Here is a 20461-nt window from a genome sequence, read left to right as displayed (position 1 = left end):
CATGGACCAATCCAATGGAAGTCCATGGTCTCCAATGGTACAAGGAGCTGGATATAAATGCAGTTGTTGTTGCTGAGATATCTATAAACTCTCTAATAATGCTATTTTTAAATCTCTTCGGAAAAGCAGCCAGCATAATTAAGGACCTCACGCATCCCGGACATTCTCTCTTCCACCTTCTCCCGTCGGGAAAAAGATACAAAAGTCTGAGGTCACGTACCAACCAACTCAAGAACAGCTTCTTCCCTGCTGCTTTTGAATGGACCTACCTTGCATTAAGTTGATCTTTCTCTACACCCTAGCTGTGACTGTAACACTACATTCTGCACTCTCTCCTTTCCTTGTCTATGAACGGTATGCTTTGTCTGTATAGTGTGCAAGAAACAATACTTTTCACTTATCCCAACACATGTGACAATAATAAGTCAAATCAAATCAATTGACCCAGATTTTGTAAAGCAGGGTCAAGGTCACACAGTGGACAGAGGTCACTTCTGAATCACCTCTGATCGGGATACTCACCTGAAAGTGAGAGAACTTACAATCTAAGACCCAGATGTCTTGATCCCTTTTGAGTTTTGTTTATTCATAGAATCCCGACAGTACAGAAGGAGGCCATTTGGCCCATCGAGTCTGGACTGACCACAATCCCACCCAGGCCCTATCCCCGTAACCCCACGTATTTACCCTGCTAGTCCCCCTGACACTAAGGGGCAATTTAACACGGCCAATCCACATAACCCGCACATCTTTGGACTGTGGGAGGAAACCGGTGCTCCGAGTTTGATTCTCCCCATGCAGACATGGGGAGAATGTGCAAACTCCACACAGACAGTGACCCGAGGCTGGAATTGAACCTGCGTCCCTGGCGCTGTGAGGCAGCAGTGCTAACCACTGTGCCACCCATGGCTCTGAACTTATATAACAAAAGTAATCCAGCATTTTTCCTCTTTCTCCCCACAGGTGCTGCCTAAGCTGCCGATTGTTTTCCATGCATTCTCTGGGTTTTAAATGCAGATTCATAAGATTTCCCTTCCATTGTTAAACATCTCCATCTTCCTCAGTCGCGATTGCTGTATTTTCGACGGAAGATTGCCGCAGTAACTTTAATCGTGAATGATGCTGGCTGTTTCCCAAGGATTGTGAGACTAAAGACTCCCACGGGAATGATGGCAAAATGGGGAGGAAATGGTGAAAGCCAGCAGGGAGTAATATCTGTGCTTGTGGGCTGATGGGCCCCTTGTCGAGAGATTGCTTGGATATGGCTAGACCACGTAGAGTCCACCTGACTGTATAAAGCAGCTGGAAGCGTGAAGAGGTGAGACAGGAACTCCCCTGAGGAAGCTCCAGTTTCTCTCCTCGCCTGGCAATCTTTCTTGCAATAATTTCCTTGCTCTCGTTATTGGTTCACCTTATGTATAAAGTAATCCGACCATTCCAAGGATCGGACACATCAAAGAGGCGTCTCCTTACAATGGGGTGGGGGGGGTGGGGGGGGGGGGGGAAGTGGGAATCGGCAAATTTATTTCGCTGGCAGTATTGTTTATCCCTGCTTGAGATGTGAGCCTCACTGGCAAGGCCGAGATTTATGGCCCCGCACAGTGGCGCGGTAGTTACCAGCTCCAGGGACCAGAGTTCGATTCCAGTCTTGGGTCACTGTCTGTGTGGAGTCTGCACGTTCTCCCCGTGTCTGCATGGGTTTCCCCCCTGGGTGCTCTGGTTTCCTCCCACAGTCCAAAGGTGTGCGGGTTAGGTGCCCTGGACGTGCTAAATTGCCCCTTGGTGTCCCGGGATGTGTAGGTTAGAGGGATTAGTGGGGTAAGTATGGGTGGGATTGTGGTCGGTGCACACTCGATGGACCGAACGGCCTCCTCCGGCACCGTAGGAGTTCTATGATCCCGAATTACCTTGGCAAAGGTGGTTGCGAGCTGCTGTAGTGTGGGTACACCCACGGGGCAGGATTTTCCCGTCCTGCCCGCCGTGGGAATCGTAGCTGGTGGGACAGGACACCGTTCAAAGGTCTGTTAACCTCAGGCGGGATTTTCCAGTCTTGGGACGAGCGTGGCTGGAAATTCCCACCCACAGTGTTTCTTTTTAAGTTACAGTTTGATACAACTGAGTAGCTTGCTAGGCCATTTCAGAGGTCAGTTAAGAGTCAACCACATTGCTGTAGGCCAGACTGGGTAAGGACGGCCTTCCCTGAAAAGCCTTAGCGATGGGTTTTTTCTTGACAGCAATCCGGTAGTTTCGCGATTATTACTCCTGAGACTGAGATTATATTCCAGATTTATACACGACATTGAATATTCCCCCAGCTGCCACAGTGGCGTTCAAACTTACTGCCTCCAAATCTGGCCTCAGCCACAAGGTTACCACTCAATAGATGGCACAGGAGGTGATGGCCTAGTGGTATTATCGCTCGACTATTCATCCAGAAACTCAGCTAATGTTCTGGAGACCCGGGTTCAAATCCCGCCACGGCAGATGGTGGAATTTGAATTCAAGAAAAAATATCTGGGATTAAGAATCTACTGATGACCATGAAACCATTGTCAGAAAAACCCATCTGGTTCACTAATGTCCTTTAGGGAAGGAAATCTGCCATCCTTACCTGGTCTGGCCGACATGTGACTCCAGAGCCACAGCAATGTGGTTGACTCTCAACTGCCCTAGGGCAACTGGGCAACGTCTCACAAATTAATTTAATAAATGTGACAAACCTTCAGTAGAATATATAAATAATAAATAAAAGAATCAATACCTGCTGGTATTTTGCATACTGGATAATATCATCGAATCCCTGCAGTGCAGAAGGAGGCCATTCGGCCCATCAAGTCTGCACCGCCCACAATCCCACCTAGGCCCTACCCCCATAACCTTTCATATTTACCCTGCTAATCCCCTGACACTTGGGTCAATTTAGCACAGCCAATCTACCTAACCTGCACATCTTTGGAGTGTGGGAGGAAACCGGAGCACTCGGGGAAACCCATGCAGACATGCAGACAGGCGGCACGGTAGCACAGTGGTTAGCACTGCTGCTTCACAGCTCCAGTGACCTGGGTTCGAATCCTGGCTCGGGTCACTGTCTGTGTGGAGTTTGCACATTCTCCCTGTGTCTGCGTGGGTTTCCTCCGGGTGCTCCGGTTTCCTCCCTCACTCCAAAGATGTGCGGGTTAGGTTGATTGGCCATTCTAAATTGCCCCTTAGTGTCCTGGGATGCATAGGTTAGAGGGATTAGTGGGTGGATATGGGGATAGGGCCTGGATGGGATTGTGGTCGGTGCAGACTCGATGGGCCGAATGGCCTCTTTCTGCACTGTAGGATTCTATGAAGTTCTATGAAGACATGGGGAGAACATGCAGACTCCACACAGACAGTGACCCAGAGTGGGAATTGAACCTGGGTCCCTGGCACTGTGAGGCAGCAGTGCTAACCACTGTGCCATTGTGCCGCCCCCAATATAAGGCAGACTAATTTTTCTTGATGTCATATTTCTGGGACAGTTTCCAGTTCAGACCCTGAATCATTCTGAACAGAATTGTAATAAGCTGCTGCAGTTTGCATGATTCAAATTATCCAGTGGTTACCACAGGCTGAGAAATAAATGACTGCGTAGCTGGAGACTCAAACTAATGGCCATTGACGACTTAGCTATCTCATCTCATATCACTGGTCTGTCTAATACGCATTGGCATCTTCCTGCTGTCTTAGTCACACGTTATTAAAGACATGGCTCACTAAGCAGCCAGAGTAAGTTTTGATTTGTTTTACATTGAGTGTCTGCTTGTATAATTCTCATTGGAAAGTCTCCTGTCTCATTACGAGTCAATTTTAATGTAGGGCTGTTCAGTTAATATAGAATTCAGTGCAGAAGGAGGCCATTTGGCCCATCAAGCCTGCATCAACTCTCCGATAGAGGATATCACCCCAGGCTCTTTCTTGTAACCCTACGTATTAACCCCACTAATCCCCTGAACCTTCACATCTTGGGACGCTAAGGGGCAATTTAGCATGCCAATCCATCTAACCTGCATCTTTGGACACTCAAGGGGCAATTTAGCATGGTCAATCCACCCAACCTGCGCATCTTTGGAAACTAAGGGGCAATTTTGCATGGCAAATCCACCTAACCTGCACATCTTTGGACATTAAGGGACAATTTCGCATGGCCAATCCACCTAACCTGCACATCTTTGGACATTAAGGGACAATTTAGCATGGCCAATCCACCTAACCTGCACATCTTTGGACATTAAGGGGCAATTTAGCCTGGCCAATCCACCTAACCTGCACATATTTGGAGGAAACCGGAGCACCCAGAGGAAACCCACACAGAAACGGGGAGAATGTGCAAACTCCACACAGGCAGTGACCCGAGGCTGGAATTGAATCCGGGTCCCTGGACCACTGTGCCTCTGTGCCGCAATATTACTAAGTGGTGTGATACAGGAGTGTGTGTTAATGTATGAGCTTTGGATGTTCGTTGTGTTGTCATTGTAATGAAGCAATGGACTCACAAAGAATCAAAGCTCCCCTTGCATCTTGGAAGTTGACTAAATTTCATGAAATGGCAAGAACAAATGGAGAAGGAACAGATGTACAGGAGTGATTTGAATTCCTTGCTTCCCATACTGAGGGTGAGCTGTGAGTTGGCACATATTCCCTTCATCTGGACAAGTTCAATCTCGATCCAATCTTGATGGAAGGGGATGAATGAACTAGGAACAGGAATAAACAGCCTTTTCAGCCTCTCCGACATTTTATTAGCCATGGCAACACTTTTTGTTATTGATTCGATAACATGCCACCCTTGGCACAGTGGTTAGCACTGCTGCCTCACAGCCATGATGTGGAGATGCCGGCGTTGGACTGGGGTAAGCTTACCCCAGTCCAACGCCGGCATCTCCACATCATGGCCTCACAGCACCAGGGACCCGGGTTCAATTCCGGCCTTGGGTCACTGTCTGTGTGGAGTTTGCACATTCTCCCCGTGTCTGCGTGGGTTTCCTCCGGGTGCTCCGGTTTCCTCTCACAGTCCAAAGACGTGTAGGTTAGATGGATTGGCCATGTCAAATTGCCCCTTAGTGTCAGGGGGATTAGCAGGGTAAATATGTGGGATCATGGGGATAGGACCTGGTTGGGATTGTTGTTGGTGCAGACTCGATGGGCTGAATGACCTCCTTCTGCACTGTAGGGATTCTATGATTCAACAAAGTACAATGAGCCAACAAAACGATAAGAGAATCAGTTGGTGGATTTATCTTCCTAATGTCCCAGATTTCCTCAATTTAAGAGGTCAATCCCAATTTTGACTAACATCAAAAAACATCCATCCCATAGTGCAGATTGGATATAGACTTGAGTTACACCAATAATAGGACCACATGCTAACCTACAATGTTCTCTCAGGCAGGGACAAGGGTTGCAAGCCCTTAGGATACCGAATTCCTACGGGAGAATGGTTCATGACCCAATGTTTAGCACTGATCACTCCTGGCTCCCCAAAGCCTGTCCACCATCAACAAGGCACAAATCGGGAGTGTGATGGAATACTCTCCCCTTGCCTGGGTGGGTGCAGCTCCAACAACACTCAAGAAGTTCAACACCATCCAAGACAAAGCAACCCGCTTGATTGGAACCCCATCCACAAACATCCACTCCCTCCACCACCGACGCACAGTGCATACCATCTACAAGATGCACTGCAGCAATTCACAAAAGCTTAAAGACGGCACCTTCCAAACCCACAACCACTTCCACCTAGAAGGACAAGGACAGCGGATAACATGGGAACACCTCCATCTGCAAGTTCCCGTCCAAGTCACTCACCATCCTGACTTAGAAATATATCGCCGTTCCTTCACTGTCGCTGGGTCAAAATCCTGAAACTCCCTCCTGAACATTCACTGTGGGTGTGCCTACACCACAGGGACTGCAACAGTTAAATAAGGAAGCCCAGCACCACCTTCGCAAGGGCAACTAAGGATGGGCAATAAATGTTGGCCTAGCTAGTGACGCCCACATCTCATAAATGAATTTTAAAAATATATAGAAGACCATAGGATGTAGGAGCATTAAGCAGTACGGACCCAATAATATTGACTTTAAAAAAACCTTCCAAGAACACATGCATTTGATTCCAATTAATATCACTGCAGCACCTTATAGAATTGCGACGATAGTGATGTTGAGCTCTTAAGACATGTTTTAACATAAAAAGGCTTGTTTGAAAGAAAAGGAAATCAGGGGTGGCAGAGTGGTTAGCACTACAGGGACCCAGGTTGGATTCCTGGTTTGGATGACTGTCTGTGTGGAGTTTGCACGTTCTCCCCATGTCTGCGTGGGTTTCCTCCGGGTGCTCCGGTTTCCTCCCACAGTCCAAAAGATGTGCAGGTTAGGTTGATTGGCCATGCTAAATTGTCCTTTAGTGTCAGGAGGATTTAAAGGGTAAATGTGTGGGGTTACGGGATAGGGCCTGGGTGGGATTGTTGTTGGCGCAGGCTCGAAGGGCCAAATGGCCTCTTTCTGCACTGTAGGGATTCTATGATTCTATGAAATAGGTAACAAGCTTTACTTTCACATTCTAGTAATCAATAACTTCAATTTAAGCTTTAGGAACCCAACCTTCTAAGATGGTATAAAATACAAAGTTTAAAGTTCATTTATTAGTGTCACAAGTAGGCTTACATTAACACTGCAATGAAGTTACTGTGAAAATCCCCTAGTCGCCACACTCTGGCGTCTGCTCAGGTTACACTGAGGGAGAATTTAACATGGCTAATGCACCCTAACCAGCACGTCCTTCAGGCTGTGGGAGGAAACCAGAGCACCCGGAGGAAACCCACGCAGGCACGGGGAGAATGTGCAAACTCCACATAGACAGTGACCCAAGCCGGGAATCGAACCCGGGTCCCTAGCGCTGTGAGGCAGCAGCGCTAACCACTGTGCCACCGTGCTGTCCTGTTGTAACAGAGTTACAACATACAATCTACAACAAAACAACTTACATTTACATAGTGCCTTTAATGTAATAAAACATCCCAAAGCCCTTTGCGGGAGCATTATAAAACAAAATATATCTTCGAACCACGTGAGGGGATATTAGATTAGATAACCAAAATCTTAGGGTGGTTTTGAGGATCATCTCAAAAGAGAAACATGAGATACAGGAACGGAAAGGTGTAGGGAGGCAATTCGGGAACTTAGGACCTGGATAACCCAAGGCGCAAGACCAGTGATGGAGTGGCAGAAATCAGAGTTGCTCTAAGGACAGATTCAGATGAGGGGGCCGATATCTCAGAGGGTTGTGGAGTTGGCTGCAGATTACAGAGACAGGGAGCGGGTGAGACCACGCAGGGATTTGAGAACAGGAACGGGAATTGTAAGGTCAAAATACTGCTTGACAGGAAGAGTTGACGTAGGTCAGCGTGGACAGAGGTTAAAGGTGAATGGGGACTTGACACAAGCTGAGACAAAGCAGTGGAATTCTGGACGACCTCATGTTTACAGGGGGGTAGAATGCGGACAATCAGTCAGCAGTGCCGGGGAATCATCAGGTCTACTGATAATGAAAGCACGAATGAGGGTTTCAGCAGAAATAAACTGAGACGGGGCAAAATCAGACAATGTTAAGCAGGTGGAAATAAGCAGTCTTAGCAGTGGTTCAGGGATACGGGTGGAAGGTCAAACAAAGATCAAATCTGACACCAAAGTCAGGAACAAACTGGTTTATCATAGAATCCCTACAATGCAGAAGGAGGCCATTTGGCCCATCGAGCCTGCACCAACAATCCCACCCAAGCCCTATCCCCATACCCTCACCCTGCTAATCTCCCTGACACTGAGGGGCAATTTAGCATGGCCAATTCACCTAACTTGTACATCTTTGGGAGGAAACTGGCAGCAGTGCTAACTATTGTGCCGCCATTTAATATCAGCCTGTGGTAAAATAAGCCGATGCTGATTCTAAATCCAACTGCCTAAATTCTTCAGTCAGCTCACAAGTGAGTAAGTTCTGGAGAGATCCATTTTCAATAGAATTATGACACGAGGAGGGAGTGGGTGTGCCTGGCAGCGGTTACAGCTCAAACAGGAAAGCCACCATCTTCTCAAGGCCAACTCATGATGGGCAAACATGAGTGATGTTCCAATGCTGAGAATTATTTTTTAACGCTGGGCTGCAGAAGTCAATCCCAGTTTTGACTAACATTAAAAAAGATGTTGCCTTTATGAAGGGAATGTTGTCCATTCTTTGGGTCATGTATATGGGAACCATGGATGAATGGCACAGTGGTTAGCACTGCTGCCTCACAGCGCCTAGCACTGCTGCCTCACAGCGCCAGGTTCACGGGTTCAATTCCAGCCTCGGGCCACTGTCTGTGTGGAGTTTGCACGTTCTCCCCATGTCTGCATGGGTTTCCCCATGTGCTCTGGTTTCCTCCCACACTCCAAAGATGTGCAGGTTAGGTGGATTGGCCAGGCTAAATTGTCCCTTAGTGTCCAGAGCTGTGTAGGTTAGGTGGATTGACCATGTTAATTGCTCCTTAGTGTCCAAAGTTCCGTAGGCTCAGTGGATTGGCCATGCTAAATTGCCCCTTAGTGTCCAAAGCTGTGCAGGTTAGGCGGATTGGCCATGTTAAATTGCCCCTTCGTGTCCAAAGATGTGCTGGTTAGGTTGATTGGCTATGCTAAATTGCCCTTCAGTGTCCAAAGATGTGCTGGTTAGGTGGATTTGCCATGCTAAATTGCACCTTAGTGTCCAAAGATGTGCTGGTTAGGTGGATTGGACATGTTAAATTGCCCTTTAGTGTCCAAAGATGTGCTTGTTAGGTGAATTGGCCCTGCTAAATTGCCCCTCAGTGTCAGGAAGATGAGCAGGGTAAATACATGGTGTTATGGGGATAGGGCCTGGGTGGGATTGTTGTTGGTGCAGGCTCGATGAGCCGAATGGCCTCCTTCTGCACTGTAGGGATTCTATGATGAGTTCTATTATATGGAGCATGACTCCATATCAAATAGTCACAAATAGCTGCCATGGTAATTTTGGAGAATCTATTTCCCAGAGCAACCCTCCTGTCTGAAGGAAATTGGAGCTCGTTGCAATGGGTCCCAAGTTAAACCGAGTACAGTAAATTGGATTTAATATCGGTACTTAATACAGAGTATTGGAGTACCTCCGCCAAATGGAGCCCATATCACTCGCCTAATGGCCTTCACCCAATCCTCCATGTCATTCTGGGAGTTTGCCATAAGTAGGAATGCTTCATGATTGACAGCCATCCGATCCCGGTCCCGATCCCGATCCCCAGCACCCCCTAGAACAAAACAAAAGGAGAATCAATAATTGGAGTTGTCACTATTCTGATTGTATTCCTTCACAAGAAGTGATGATAACACGAGAGATACCTCATCTACCAGCTAACGGACTCATTACCCAATTGGACGATGCGTGACTGTCAACCAAACTGCCTTTTACCCCCAGATAAAGAGAATTGGTGAAGAAAATGACAATATTAAAAAGGGGGGCACCCCAATGCTGGAAAATGGGATGTCTATTAAAACTCTCGACTGATGTTTCGAATCAAAAAACATCGATTGAAAGGGACGAGGAGAAAAGAATAGATAAAAATGCAGGCCAGGCGTTTCCCTCCATCATACGGACATCCCTTGCCCATGCATTCATAGAATCCTTACAGAGGAATGCCATTCAGCCCATCGAGTCAGCACCAACTACAATCCCACCCAGGCCCTGTAATCCCATGTCTTTACCCTGCTCATCCCCCTGACATTGCCCTAAGGGGCACTAAGGGACACAAAGGGGCAATTTAGCATGGCCAATCCACCTAACCAGCACATCATTGGACACTAAGGGACAATTTAGCCTGGTCAATCCACCTAACCTGCACATCATTGGACACTAAGGGACAATTTAGCCTGGTCAATCCACCTAACCTGCACATCATTGGACACTAAGGGACAATTTAGCCTGGTCAATCCACCTAACCTGCACATCATTGGACACTAAGGGACAATTTAGTATGGCCAATCCACCTAATCGACACGTCTTTAAACCCTAAGGGGCAATTTAGCATGGCCAATCCACCTAACCAACACATCTTTAGACCCTAAGTGGCAATTTAGCATGGCCAATCCACCGAACCTAAACATCTTTGGACTCTAAGGGGCAATTTAGCATGGCCAATCCACCTAACCTGCACATCATTGGACACTAAGGAACAATTTAGCATGGCCAATCAACCTAACCACATAACATCTTTGGACTGTGGGAGGAAATTGGAGGTCCTTGAGGAAACCCACGCAGACACGGGGAGAACATGCAAACTCTACACAGACAGCGACCCGAGGTTGGAATTGAACCCGGGTCCCTGGTGCTGTGAGGCGGCAGTGCTAACCACTGTGCCACCATGTCGCCTACCTGTCTCCCAGCCATCATTTGCAGGTTCCAGTCAATAGGAATGAGGAAAGCTTGCAGTGGATGGGGATCCCTGATCTAACTGGAAAGTAGGTGGGAGAGACTAACTCCTCCAAGGATGGCGTTAACATCAGAGACCATAGGGATGATGGTCTGATCAGAGTAGCAGCCAGTTAGGGAACTGGCTGGAAGCAGGGAAGAGCGCATTGAGCAAGTCCAATCATGGTCACCGCTTGTTATTGGGAATGTCCACCCTCCAGGATTGGCCTGGAATCTCCGGGGATTGAAGATCAGTCTCCGGCAAGCTGCTGCGTGCGACCCTGGAGAAAAATCATTAGGACATTGAAGAAGATTTTTTTCCCGTCATTTTCTTTGACATTTCTCTTCAGAAAAAGGGGAATAAAAGGTGGTTTGGTTGACAGTCACACATCATCCAATGGGGTAATGAGTCTTTTAGCTTTCCAATTGGATTAGGGAGGCAGTGCGTCACAAGGATGGATGTGTTGGCCAACTAATGGCTGGAGAGAGGGGACGAGTCATATATTGAAGCTTCCAAGAACACACTTCATCACAGCTGCCAGTGCTAATTATTATTTCCTCTTCTGGGTTGTGAAGACTAAATGACATCTAATGCCAACACCGGATAGCTCCAAGACCAAGGTGGTGGTGACCCGTTTCCTGGCCTCCATTCTGGCAGTGCGCCCACAGTAAACATCTTGGCGTTTACTTGCAACAATGCCAACTTCTGGCGCGGCTGATTAACTCCCGTCAAAATCTACAGCCTCAATCCTAAAATCTGACGCCTACAGATCTCAGCGCAGCACTTGTGATTGAGAGGGTTGCCAGGGGGCGGGTTTTGCTTTTTAACATTGCAATATAGAACGTATCGGGGGGTTCCTCGGGCTATCAATAAATGTATCCTAGTGGCAATGTACTACTAAGGAGTATTTCCAATCTCTTGTCCGTTTGGTATAGTTACAGCGTCTTCCCATTTTTAGATTCAATGTCAATCTCACCCACACCTTCTTCCAGTTGGACATAGGCCAGTCCTACAGACCTACCCATTAACTACTATAAATACCCCACTGACATTGGCCTCCATGGTTCCAGCAAGCACTAAGGAATGAGACAGGGCTCAGAAACGTGTGTTGTACAGGACGTGGCCAATCAACGCAAAACATCGCAGGCCAGGCTACATTTCAGCCATATTGGTGTCAGCGCAGGTCAAAGTTCACCACACGACCACGGGGATCTGGGGCGGTTTGGGTTAGTCTCTACCCGCGAAACTCACAGATAATTTGTTAATGTCAAAGCCACACCATGAACGTGTTACCTCAGTCGCCAAGGCTTTCTTAACCCTCCTCCCTCCCCCACCCCTTCACAACAAGGTCGCGCCGGTCCGTGAGGGCATTTTCTAGAAAGGTCGTGACCGGACGAGCCTCGGCAACGGACACAACAGACACAGGTGAAACCGAGTCTCTGTCCACTCGGAAACAGCTCGTGAGAGAGCTGTGATAATTCTGGATCAGCAGCTGCACAATGCAGTCACTGAATTCAATGTGATCGCATGTTTCTGCGATTGGCCCTTTTGGCTTCACGTGCTACTGACAAAAAAAAATATTCAACAGATGGGCCACTGAAGAGTGGAACGAATGACTGTGGGATAACAGACTGTTTCCTAATAATCGAAACAATGTCCAACACTTATCTATAGACTAGGTGACGCGGGCGGTATGTACTAATGTCAAGTCCATGGAGGTACAAGGTCAAAGGACACTCGCATATTAAAGAACAAAGAACATTACAGCACAGGAGCAGGCCCTTCGGCCCTCCAAGCCTGCACCGACCATGCTGCCCGACTGAACTAAAACCCCCTACCCTTCCGGGGACCATATCCCTCTATTCCCATCCTATTCATGTATTTGTCAAGACGCCCCTTAAAAGTCACTATCGTATCCGCTTCCACTACCTCCCCCGGCAGCGAGTTCCAGGCACCCACCACACTCTGTGTAAAAAAACATGCCTCGTACATCTCCTTTAAACCTTGTCCCTCGCACCTTAAACTTATTCCCCTTAGTAATTAACTCTTCCACCCTGGGAGAAAGCTTCTGACTATCCACTCTGTCCATGCCCCTCATAATCTTGTAGACTTCTATCAGGTCGCCCCCTCAACCTCCGTCATTCCAGTGAGAACAAACCAAGTTTCTCCAACCTCTCCTCAAAGCTAATGCCCTCCATACCAGGCAACATCCTTTTAAATTTTTCCTGTATTCTCTCCAAAGCCTCCACATCCTTCTGGTAATGTAGCAACCAGAATTGAACACTGTATTCCAAGTGCAAATGTCGTGGAAAGGTATTTTGAGGGAAATACTGTTGCGTTAGGCACTTAGAAGCAACCCTGCACAGAATTTTGTCCAAAGCAAGCTGATGACACTGCTTTCTTGACCATATTAAGAGCACGTCCCATTGGGATTCATTTATTCCCACTGGCTCCACAAAGGCCTAACTGTCTTGAAGGACAATCCTGTTCTCAACCTGTGTTCCCGCAGGTTGTCATTATTTGACCACATGGGGGTTATTAATGAGCCCTTAGGTGGCCCTAACACGGAGGGCCTGGGTGGCATGCTCTTTTGGAAAGTCAGTGCAGACTCGATGGGCTGAATAGCCTCTTCTTGCACTGTAAAGATTCTAGGGTTCTATGTCAATAGGACAGGTTTTTTTTGGTATCTTTCGGTGCTCTTTTTATCGGGGCGGCACGGTGGCACAGTGGTTAGCACTGTTGCCTCACTGTGCCAGGACCCTTGGGTCACTGTCTGTGTGGAGTCTGCACGTTCTCCCCGTGTCTGCGTGGGTTTCCTCTGGGTGCTCCAGTTTCCTCCCACAGTCTGAAAGACGTGCTGGTTAGGTGCGTTGGCCGTGCTAAATTCTCCCTCAATGTACCCGAACAGGTGCCGGAGTGTGAGCGACTAGGAGGTTTTCACAGTAACTTCATTGCAGTGTTAATGTAAGCCTACTTGTGACACTAATAAATAAACTTAAACTTAAAACTTAACCTGATCCTGGTTCTGTGGAGGATTTGGAGCCGGGCATGTGACAGTTGCAATCCACTGGGAGGATGGGAATGGGAAGTAAGGAGTGCAGAATGGGGGTTGATCCAGGAAGTGCTTCGGAAACTTGGGGAGAGAGTTGGGCTCAGAAGACTGAACACGCAAAATGCGTGAAGTGGCTTGAGCAGAAAGTGATTGTATGCAACGTTGCTGTCCAGAAGATGTCAATCACAGCACGGTGGTTAGCACTGCTGCCTCACAGCGCTGGGGAGCCGGGTTCGATTCCCGGCTTGGGTCACTGTCTATGCGGAGTCTGCACATTCTCCCCGTGTCTGCGTGGGTTTCCTCCAGGTGCTCCGGTTTAGAAACATAGAAAGAAACATAGAAAAACTACAGCACAAAACAGGCCCTTCGGCCCCACAAGTTGTGCCGAACATATCCCTACCTTTTAGGCCGACCTATAACCCTCTATCCTATTAAGTCCCATGTACTCATCCAGGAGTCTTTTAAAAGACCCTATTGAGTTTGCCTCCACCACCACTGACGGCAGCCAATTGCACTCGCCCACCACCCTCTGTGTGAAAAACTTCCCCCTAACATTTCCCCTGTACCTACCCCCCAGCACCTTAAACCTGTGTCCTCCCGTAGCAGCCATTTCCACCCTGGGAAAAAGCCTCTGAGAGTCCACCCGATCTATGCCTCTCAACATCTTATATACCTCTATTAAGTCTCCTCTCATCCTCCGTCTCTCCAAGGAGAAAAGACCGAGCTCCCTCAGCCTATCCTCATAAGGCATGCCACTCAATCCAGGCAACATCCTTCTAAATCTCCTCTGCACCCTTTCAATCTTTTCCACATCCTTCAATCTTTTCCACATCCTCCCACAGTTCAAAGGTGCGCGGGTTAGGTGGATTGGCCATGCTAAATTGACCCTCAGTGTTCGGGGGATTAACAGGGTAAATATGGGGGGTTAGGGGGCCTGGGTGGGATTGTGGTCGGTGCAGACTCGATGGACCAAATGGCTTCTTTCTGCACTGTAGGGATTCTATGATTCTACGATGTGGATTCTATGAAAAGAAAATTGCCAATTCTGGGGTGGGATAAACTGAAATTCCACTCACACCCCCGAGCTGGTTTGGGAGTATATCTTGTGACAAATTCTTTCGCACAACTTTTCATTTTAGAGCTGCAGACTTTCCTGGTGGATTATGGGGCTACATTCTTTTCAAAAGGGTAGCATGTGTTTGCAATATGTACACACACCCTACCGCAGGATACCAGAAGTCAGCTCCACGAGGGGTTGAATAGACATCAAAGTCTGACTGATGCTGCCATAACATTGGGAAATTACTCATTGTACATGAATCATCAAACATCAATATCCTCCTCAATCGCGGCGGGAAAGGTTATTACTTCATTCTGATGCTGACTCTAGACTGAGGTGACAACAGTTACGTGACACCGACTTGATAGGAAATTGGAAAGAAGCCCAGTTCATAAAATCATAGAATCCTTACAGTGCAGAAGGAGGCCATTCAGCCCATCGAGTCTGTTACTTATAATGGGTGACAATACAAGAACAGTTTGGGGAAAGGCACAAGAATCCAATTTTTTTCACTGGCTGAACACCTACCTTTTACCAGATCCTTCCATTCTTTCTACTTGCATCACAGCTTGGTATGGCTCCTGCGCTATCCAAGACCGCAAGAAACTACAAAGGGTCGTGAATGTAGCCCAGTCCATCACTCAAACCAGCCTCCCATCCATTAACACTGTCTACAATTCGCGCTGCCTCGGCAAAGCAGCCAGCATAATTAAGGACCCCACGCACCCCGGACATTCTCTCTTCCGCCTTCTTCCGTCGGGAAAAAGATACAAAAGTCTGAGGACACATACCAACCGACTCATAGAGGTTTACAGCATGGAAACAGGCCCTTCGGCCCAACTTGTCCATGCCGCCCTTTTTTTTTAAAACCCCTAAGCTAATCCCAATTGCCCACATTTGGCCCATATCCCTCTATACCCATCGTACCCTTGTAACTATCTAAATGCTTTTTAAAAGATAAAATTATACCTGCCTCTACCACTACCTCTGGCAGCTTGTTCCAGACACTCACCACCCTCTGTGTGAAAAAATTGCCCCTCTGGACACTTTTGTATCATTCCCTTCTCACCTTAAACCTGTGCCCTCTAGCTTTAGACTCCCCTACCTTTGGGAAAATATTTTGACTATCTACCTTGTCTATGCCCCTCATTATTTCATAGACCTCTATAAGGTCACCCCTCAGCTTCCTACGCTCCAGAGAAAAAAGTCCCTGTCTATTCAGCCTCTCCTTATAACTCAATCCATCAAGTCCCGGTAGCATCCTAGTAAATCTTTTCTGCACACTTTCTAGTTTAATAATATGCTTTCTACAATAGGGTGACCAGAATTGCACACAGTATTCCAAGTGTGGCCTCACCAATGTCTTGTACAACTTCAACAAGACGTCCCAACTCCTGTATTCAATGTTCTGACCGATGAAACCAAGCATGCCGAATGCCTTCTTCACCACTCTGTCCACCTGTGACTCCACTTTCAATGAGCTATGAACATGTACCCCTAGATCTCTTTGTTCTGTAACTCTCCCCAACGCCCTACCATTAACTGAGTAAGTCCTGCCCTGGTTCAATCTACCAAAATGCATCACCTCGCATTTGTCTAAATTAAACTCCATCTGCCATTCGTCAGCCCACTGGCCCAATTGATCAAAATCTCGTTGCAATTGGAGATAACTTTCTTCACTGTCCACTATGCCACCAATCTTGGTGTCATCTGCAAACTTACTAACCATGCCTCCTATATTCTCATCCAAATCATTAATATAAATGACAAATAACAGTGGGCCCAGCACTGATCCCTGAGGCACGCCGCTGGTCACAGGCCTCCATTTTGAAAAACAACCCTCTACAACCACTGTCAAGAAGCCAATTTTGTATCCATTTAGATACCTCACCTGGGATCCCATGAGATTTAACTTTATGCAACAACCTACCATGCGGTACCTTGTCAAAGGCCTTGCTAAAGTCCATGTAGACAACATCAACTGCACTGCCCTCATCTACCTTCTTGGTTACCCCTTCAAAAAACTCAATTAAATTTGTGAGGCATGATTTTCCACTCACAAAGCCATGCTGACTGTCCCTAATCAGTCCTTGCGTCTCTACATGCCTGTAGATCCTGTCTCTCAAAATACCTTCCAAGAATTTACCCACCACAGATGTGAGACTCACTGGCCTGTAGTTCCCAGGCTTTTCCCTGCAGCCCTTTTTAAACAAAGGCACAACATTTGCCACTCTCTAGTCTTCAGGCACCTCACCCGTGACTATCGATGATTCAAATATCTTGGCTAGGGGACCCGCAATTTCCTCCCTAGCCTCCTGGGATATACTTCATCAGGTCCCGGGGATTTATCTAGCTTGATGTGCTTTAAGACTTCCAGCACCTCCTTCTTTGTAATCTGTACACTCCTCAAGACATCACTAGTTATTTCCCCAAGTTCCCTAATATCCATGTTTTTCTCAACAGTAAATACTGATGAGAAATATTCATTTAGGATCTCACCCATCTCTTCTGGATCCACACATAGATGACCTATTGATACTTAAGAGGCTCTACTCTCTCCCTTGTTAATCTTTTGCTCTTTATGCATTTGTAGAAGCTCTTCGGATTCTCCTTTGCCTTATCTGCCAAAACAATTTCGTGTCCCCTTTTTGCCCTCCTGATTTCTCTCTTAACTCTACTCCTACACTCCCTATACTCTTCAAGGGATTGACTTGATCCTAGCTGCCTACGCATGTCATGTGCCTCTTTCTTCTTCTTGACCAGGGCCTCAATGTCCCGAGTCATCCAGGGTTCCTGACTTCTGCCAGCCTTGCCCTTCACTCTAAGAGGAATGTGTTTACCCTGAACCCTGGATAACACACTTTTGAAAGCGTGCCACTTACCAGACATCCCTTTGCCTTCCCACAGACTCCCCCAATTAACTTTTGAAAGTTCCTGCCTAATACCATCAAAATTGGCCTTGCCCCAATTTAGAATTTTAACTTTTGGGACAGACCTATCATTTTCCATAGCTATTTTAAAACTAAGAACAGCTTCTTCCCCTGCTGCCAACAGACTTTTGAATGGACCTACCTTGCATTAAGTTGATCTTTCGCTACACGCTAGCTATGACTGTAACACTACATTCTGCACCCTTTTCTTTCCTTCTCTATGTACGGTTGGCTTTGTCTGTATAGCGCGCAAGAAACAATACTTTTCACTGTATACTAATACACGTGACAATAATAAATCAAATCAAATTAAATCAAAAATCCCTCTGCTTCCCCTGTGAGCCCGTTAACTCTACGACGCGGCCTATTTCAGTAATCATCCTGCTGACTTATTCCCAAATCACTCGCTCCTGGATTTCTCCACGTCACCTGTCACTCTGCGGTTATTCTATCTATTGGTGCCGGGATGGTTAGCATTTCTCTGCAGGGAATGATGCTGACAGGCTTAGAGTGGGGCACTACCCTTAGCCGTCCACAGGCAAACGTACCTGTGTTTGAAGTCATGGAAGCAAAGAGTCTTTGACAAGGTACCGCATGATAGGTTGTTGCATAAGGTTAAATCTCATGGGATCCAGGGTGAGGTATCTAAATGGATACAAAATTGGCTTGATGACAGAAGCCAGAGGGTGGTTGTAAAGGGTTGCTTTTCAAACTGGAGGCCTGTGACCAGCGGTGTGCCTCAGGGATCAGTGCTGGGCCCACTGTTATTTGTCATTTATATTAATGATTTGGATGAGAATATAGGGGGCATGGTTAGTAAGTTTGCAGATGACACCAAGATTGGTGGCATGGTGGACAGTGAGGAAGGTTATCTCCAATTGCAGCGGGATCTTGATCAATTGGGCCAGTGGGCTGACGAATGGCAGATGGAGTTTAATTTAGACAAATGCGAGGTGATGCATTTTGGTAGATTGAACCAGGGCGGGACTTACTCAGTTAATGGTAGGGTGTTGGGGAGAGTTACAGAACAAAGAAACCTAGGGGTACATGTTCATAGCTCCTTGAAAGTGGAGTCACAGGTGGACAGAGTGGTGAAGAAGGCATTCGGCATGCTTGGTTTCATCGGTCAGAACATTGAATACAGGAGTTGGGACGTCTTGTTGAAGTTGTGCAAGACATTGGTCAGGCCGCACTTGGAATACTGTGAGCAATTCTGGTCACCCTATTATAGAAAGGATATTATTAAACTGGCAAGAGTGCAGAAAAGATTTACTAGGATGCTACCGAGACTTGATGGATGGATTTATAAGGAGAGGCTGAATAGACTGGGACTTTTTTCTCTGGAGCGTAGGAGGCTGAGGGGTGACCTTAGAGGTCTATAAAATAATGAGGGGCATAGACAAGGTAGATAGTCAATATCTTTTCCCAAAGGTAGGGGAGTCTAAAACTAGAGGGCATAGGTTTAAGGTGAGAGGGGAGAGATACAAAAGTGTCCAGAGGGGCAATGTTTTCACACAGAGGGTGGTGAGTGTCTGGAACAAGCTGCCAGAGGTAGTAGTAGAGGCGGGTATAATTTTATCTTTTAAAAAGCATTTAGAAAGTTACATGGGTACGATGGGTATAGAGGGAGATGGGCCAAATGCGGGCAATTGGGATTAGCTTCGGGGTTTTTAAAAAAAAATAAGGGCGGCATGGACAAGTTGGGCCAAAGGGCCTGTTTCCATGCTGTAAACCTCTATGACTCAATGAGTCAGACAGTGCAGAAAAGGCTCTTCGGTCCATCGAGTCTGCACCGACAATAATTACTACTAAAGGTGCGCTAATCCCATTTTGCTGCACTTGTCCCTTATCCTTGAACATTACGGCATTTCAAGTGCTCATCCAAATATTTTTTAAAGGTTGTAAAGTTTCTGGCCTCCACTACTTTCCCAGGCAGCGCATTCCAGATCCCCACCAGCCTCTGAGGTGGGAGCCGTGATGTGGAGGTGCTGGCGTTGGACTGGGGTGGGCACAGTAAGAAGTCTCACAACACCCAGGTTAAAGTCCAACAGGTTTATTTGGAATCACGAGCTTTCAGAGCACTGCTCCTTCATCAAATGAGTGTAGAGGTGGGTTTCACAAACACGGCATATATAGGCAAAGACACAATTGCAAGACAATGGTTGGAATGCCAACCATTCCAACCATTATTCCAACCATTATTCCAAGAGAAAACAGGCCTTTGACACACATAAGCACACATTTTGCCTGTCTAATGTTTTACTAGGTATAGGAAGATATAAAGATAAAGGGTGGGAGTTTACAGCCTCACTCACCATATGCAGCCTACCATATGCAGTTGACAGTTCTATTAATATCGAAATGATGAAGCATTTTCTCGAACTCGTTCTGAGATATTTGGCGTGTATTAAATGTATTTAATTATATTCGACTGGGGTCAGCAAAATGGACTATTATTTAAATGGTAAAAAATTGCAGCATGCTGCTGTGCAGAGGGATCTGGGTGTCCTTGTGCATTAATTGCAAAACATTGGTTTGCAGGTATAGCAGGTAATTAAGAAGGCAAATGGAATTTTGTCCTTCATTGCTAGAGGGATGGAGATTAAAAACAGCGAGGTTATGTTGCAGCTGTATAAGGTGCTGGTGAGGCCACACCTAGAGTACTGTGTACAGTTTTGGTCTCCTTACTTGAGAAAGGATATACTGGCACTGGAGGGGGTGCAGAGGAGATTCACTAGGTTGATTCCGGAGTTGAGAGGGTTGGCTTATGAGGAGAGACTGAGTAGATAAGGTCCCCAGCGTTTGATAAGGTCCCCCATGGTCGGCTTATGATGAAAGTGAGGAGGTGTGGGATAGAGGGAAAGTTGGCCGATTGGATAGGTAACTGGCTGTCTGACCGAAGACAGAGGGTGGTGGTCGATGGAAAATTTTCGGATTGGAGGCA

General features: G+C 46.9%; 1 protein-coding gene across 2 annotated transcripts in view; it reads right to left on the bottom strand.

Moving 5' to 3' along the window:
* arhgap22a (Rho GTPase activating protein 22a) overlaps positions 1 to 20461 on the bottom strand; it is a 271703-nt gene that overhangs the window by 63604 nt on the left and 187638 nt on the right. For both annotated transcript variants that reach the window (XM_078199641.1, XM_078199640.1), the window contains one exon: positions 9177 to 9317. In XM_078199641.1, coding sequence (XP_078055767.1) covers positions 9177 to 9317 — 141 coding nt within the window. The remainder of the gene's footprint in view (positions 1 to 9176; positions 9318 to 20461) is intronic.

This window comes from Mustelus asterias, chromosome 28 (genome assembly GCF_964213995.1).
Source record: "Mustelus asterias chromosome 28, sMusAst1.hap1.1, whole genome shotgun sequence".
Classification (NCBI taxonomy): Eukaryota; Metazoa; Chordata; class Chondrichthyes; order Carcharhiniformes; family Triakidae; genus Mustelus; species Mustelus asterias.
This window is presented reverse-complemented; position numbering and strand designations above follow the sequence as displayed.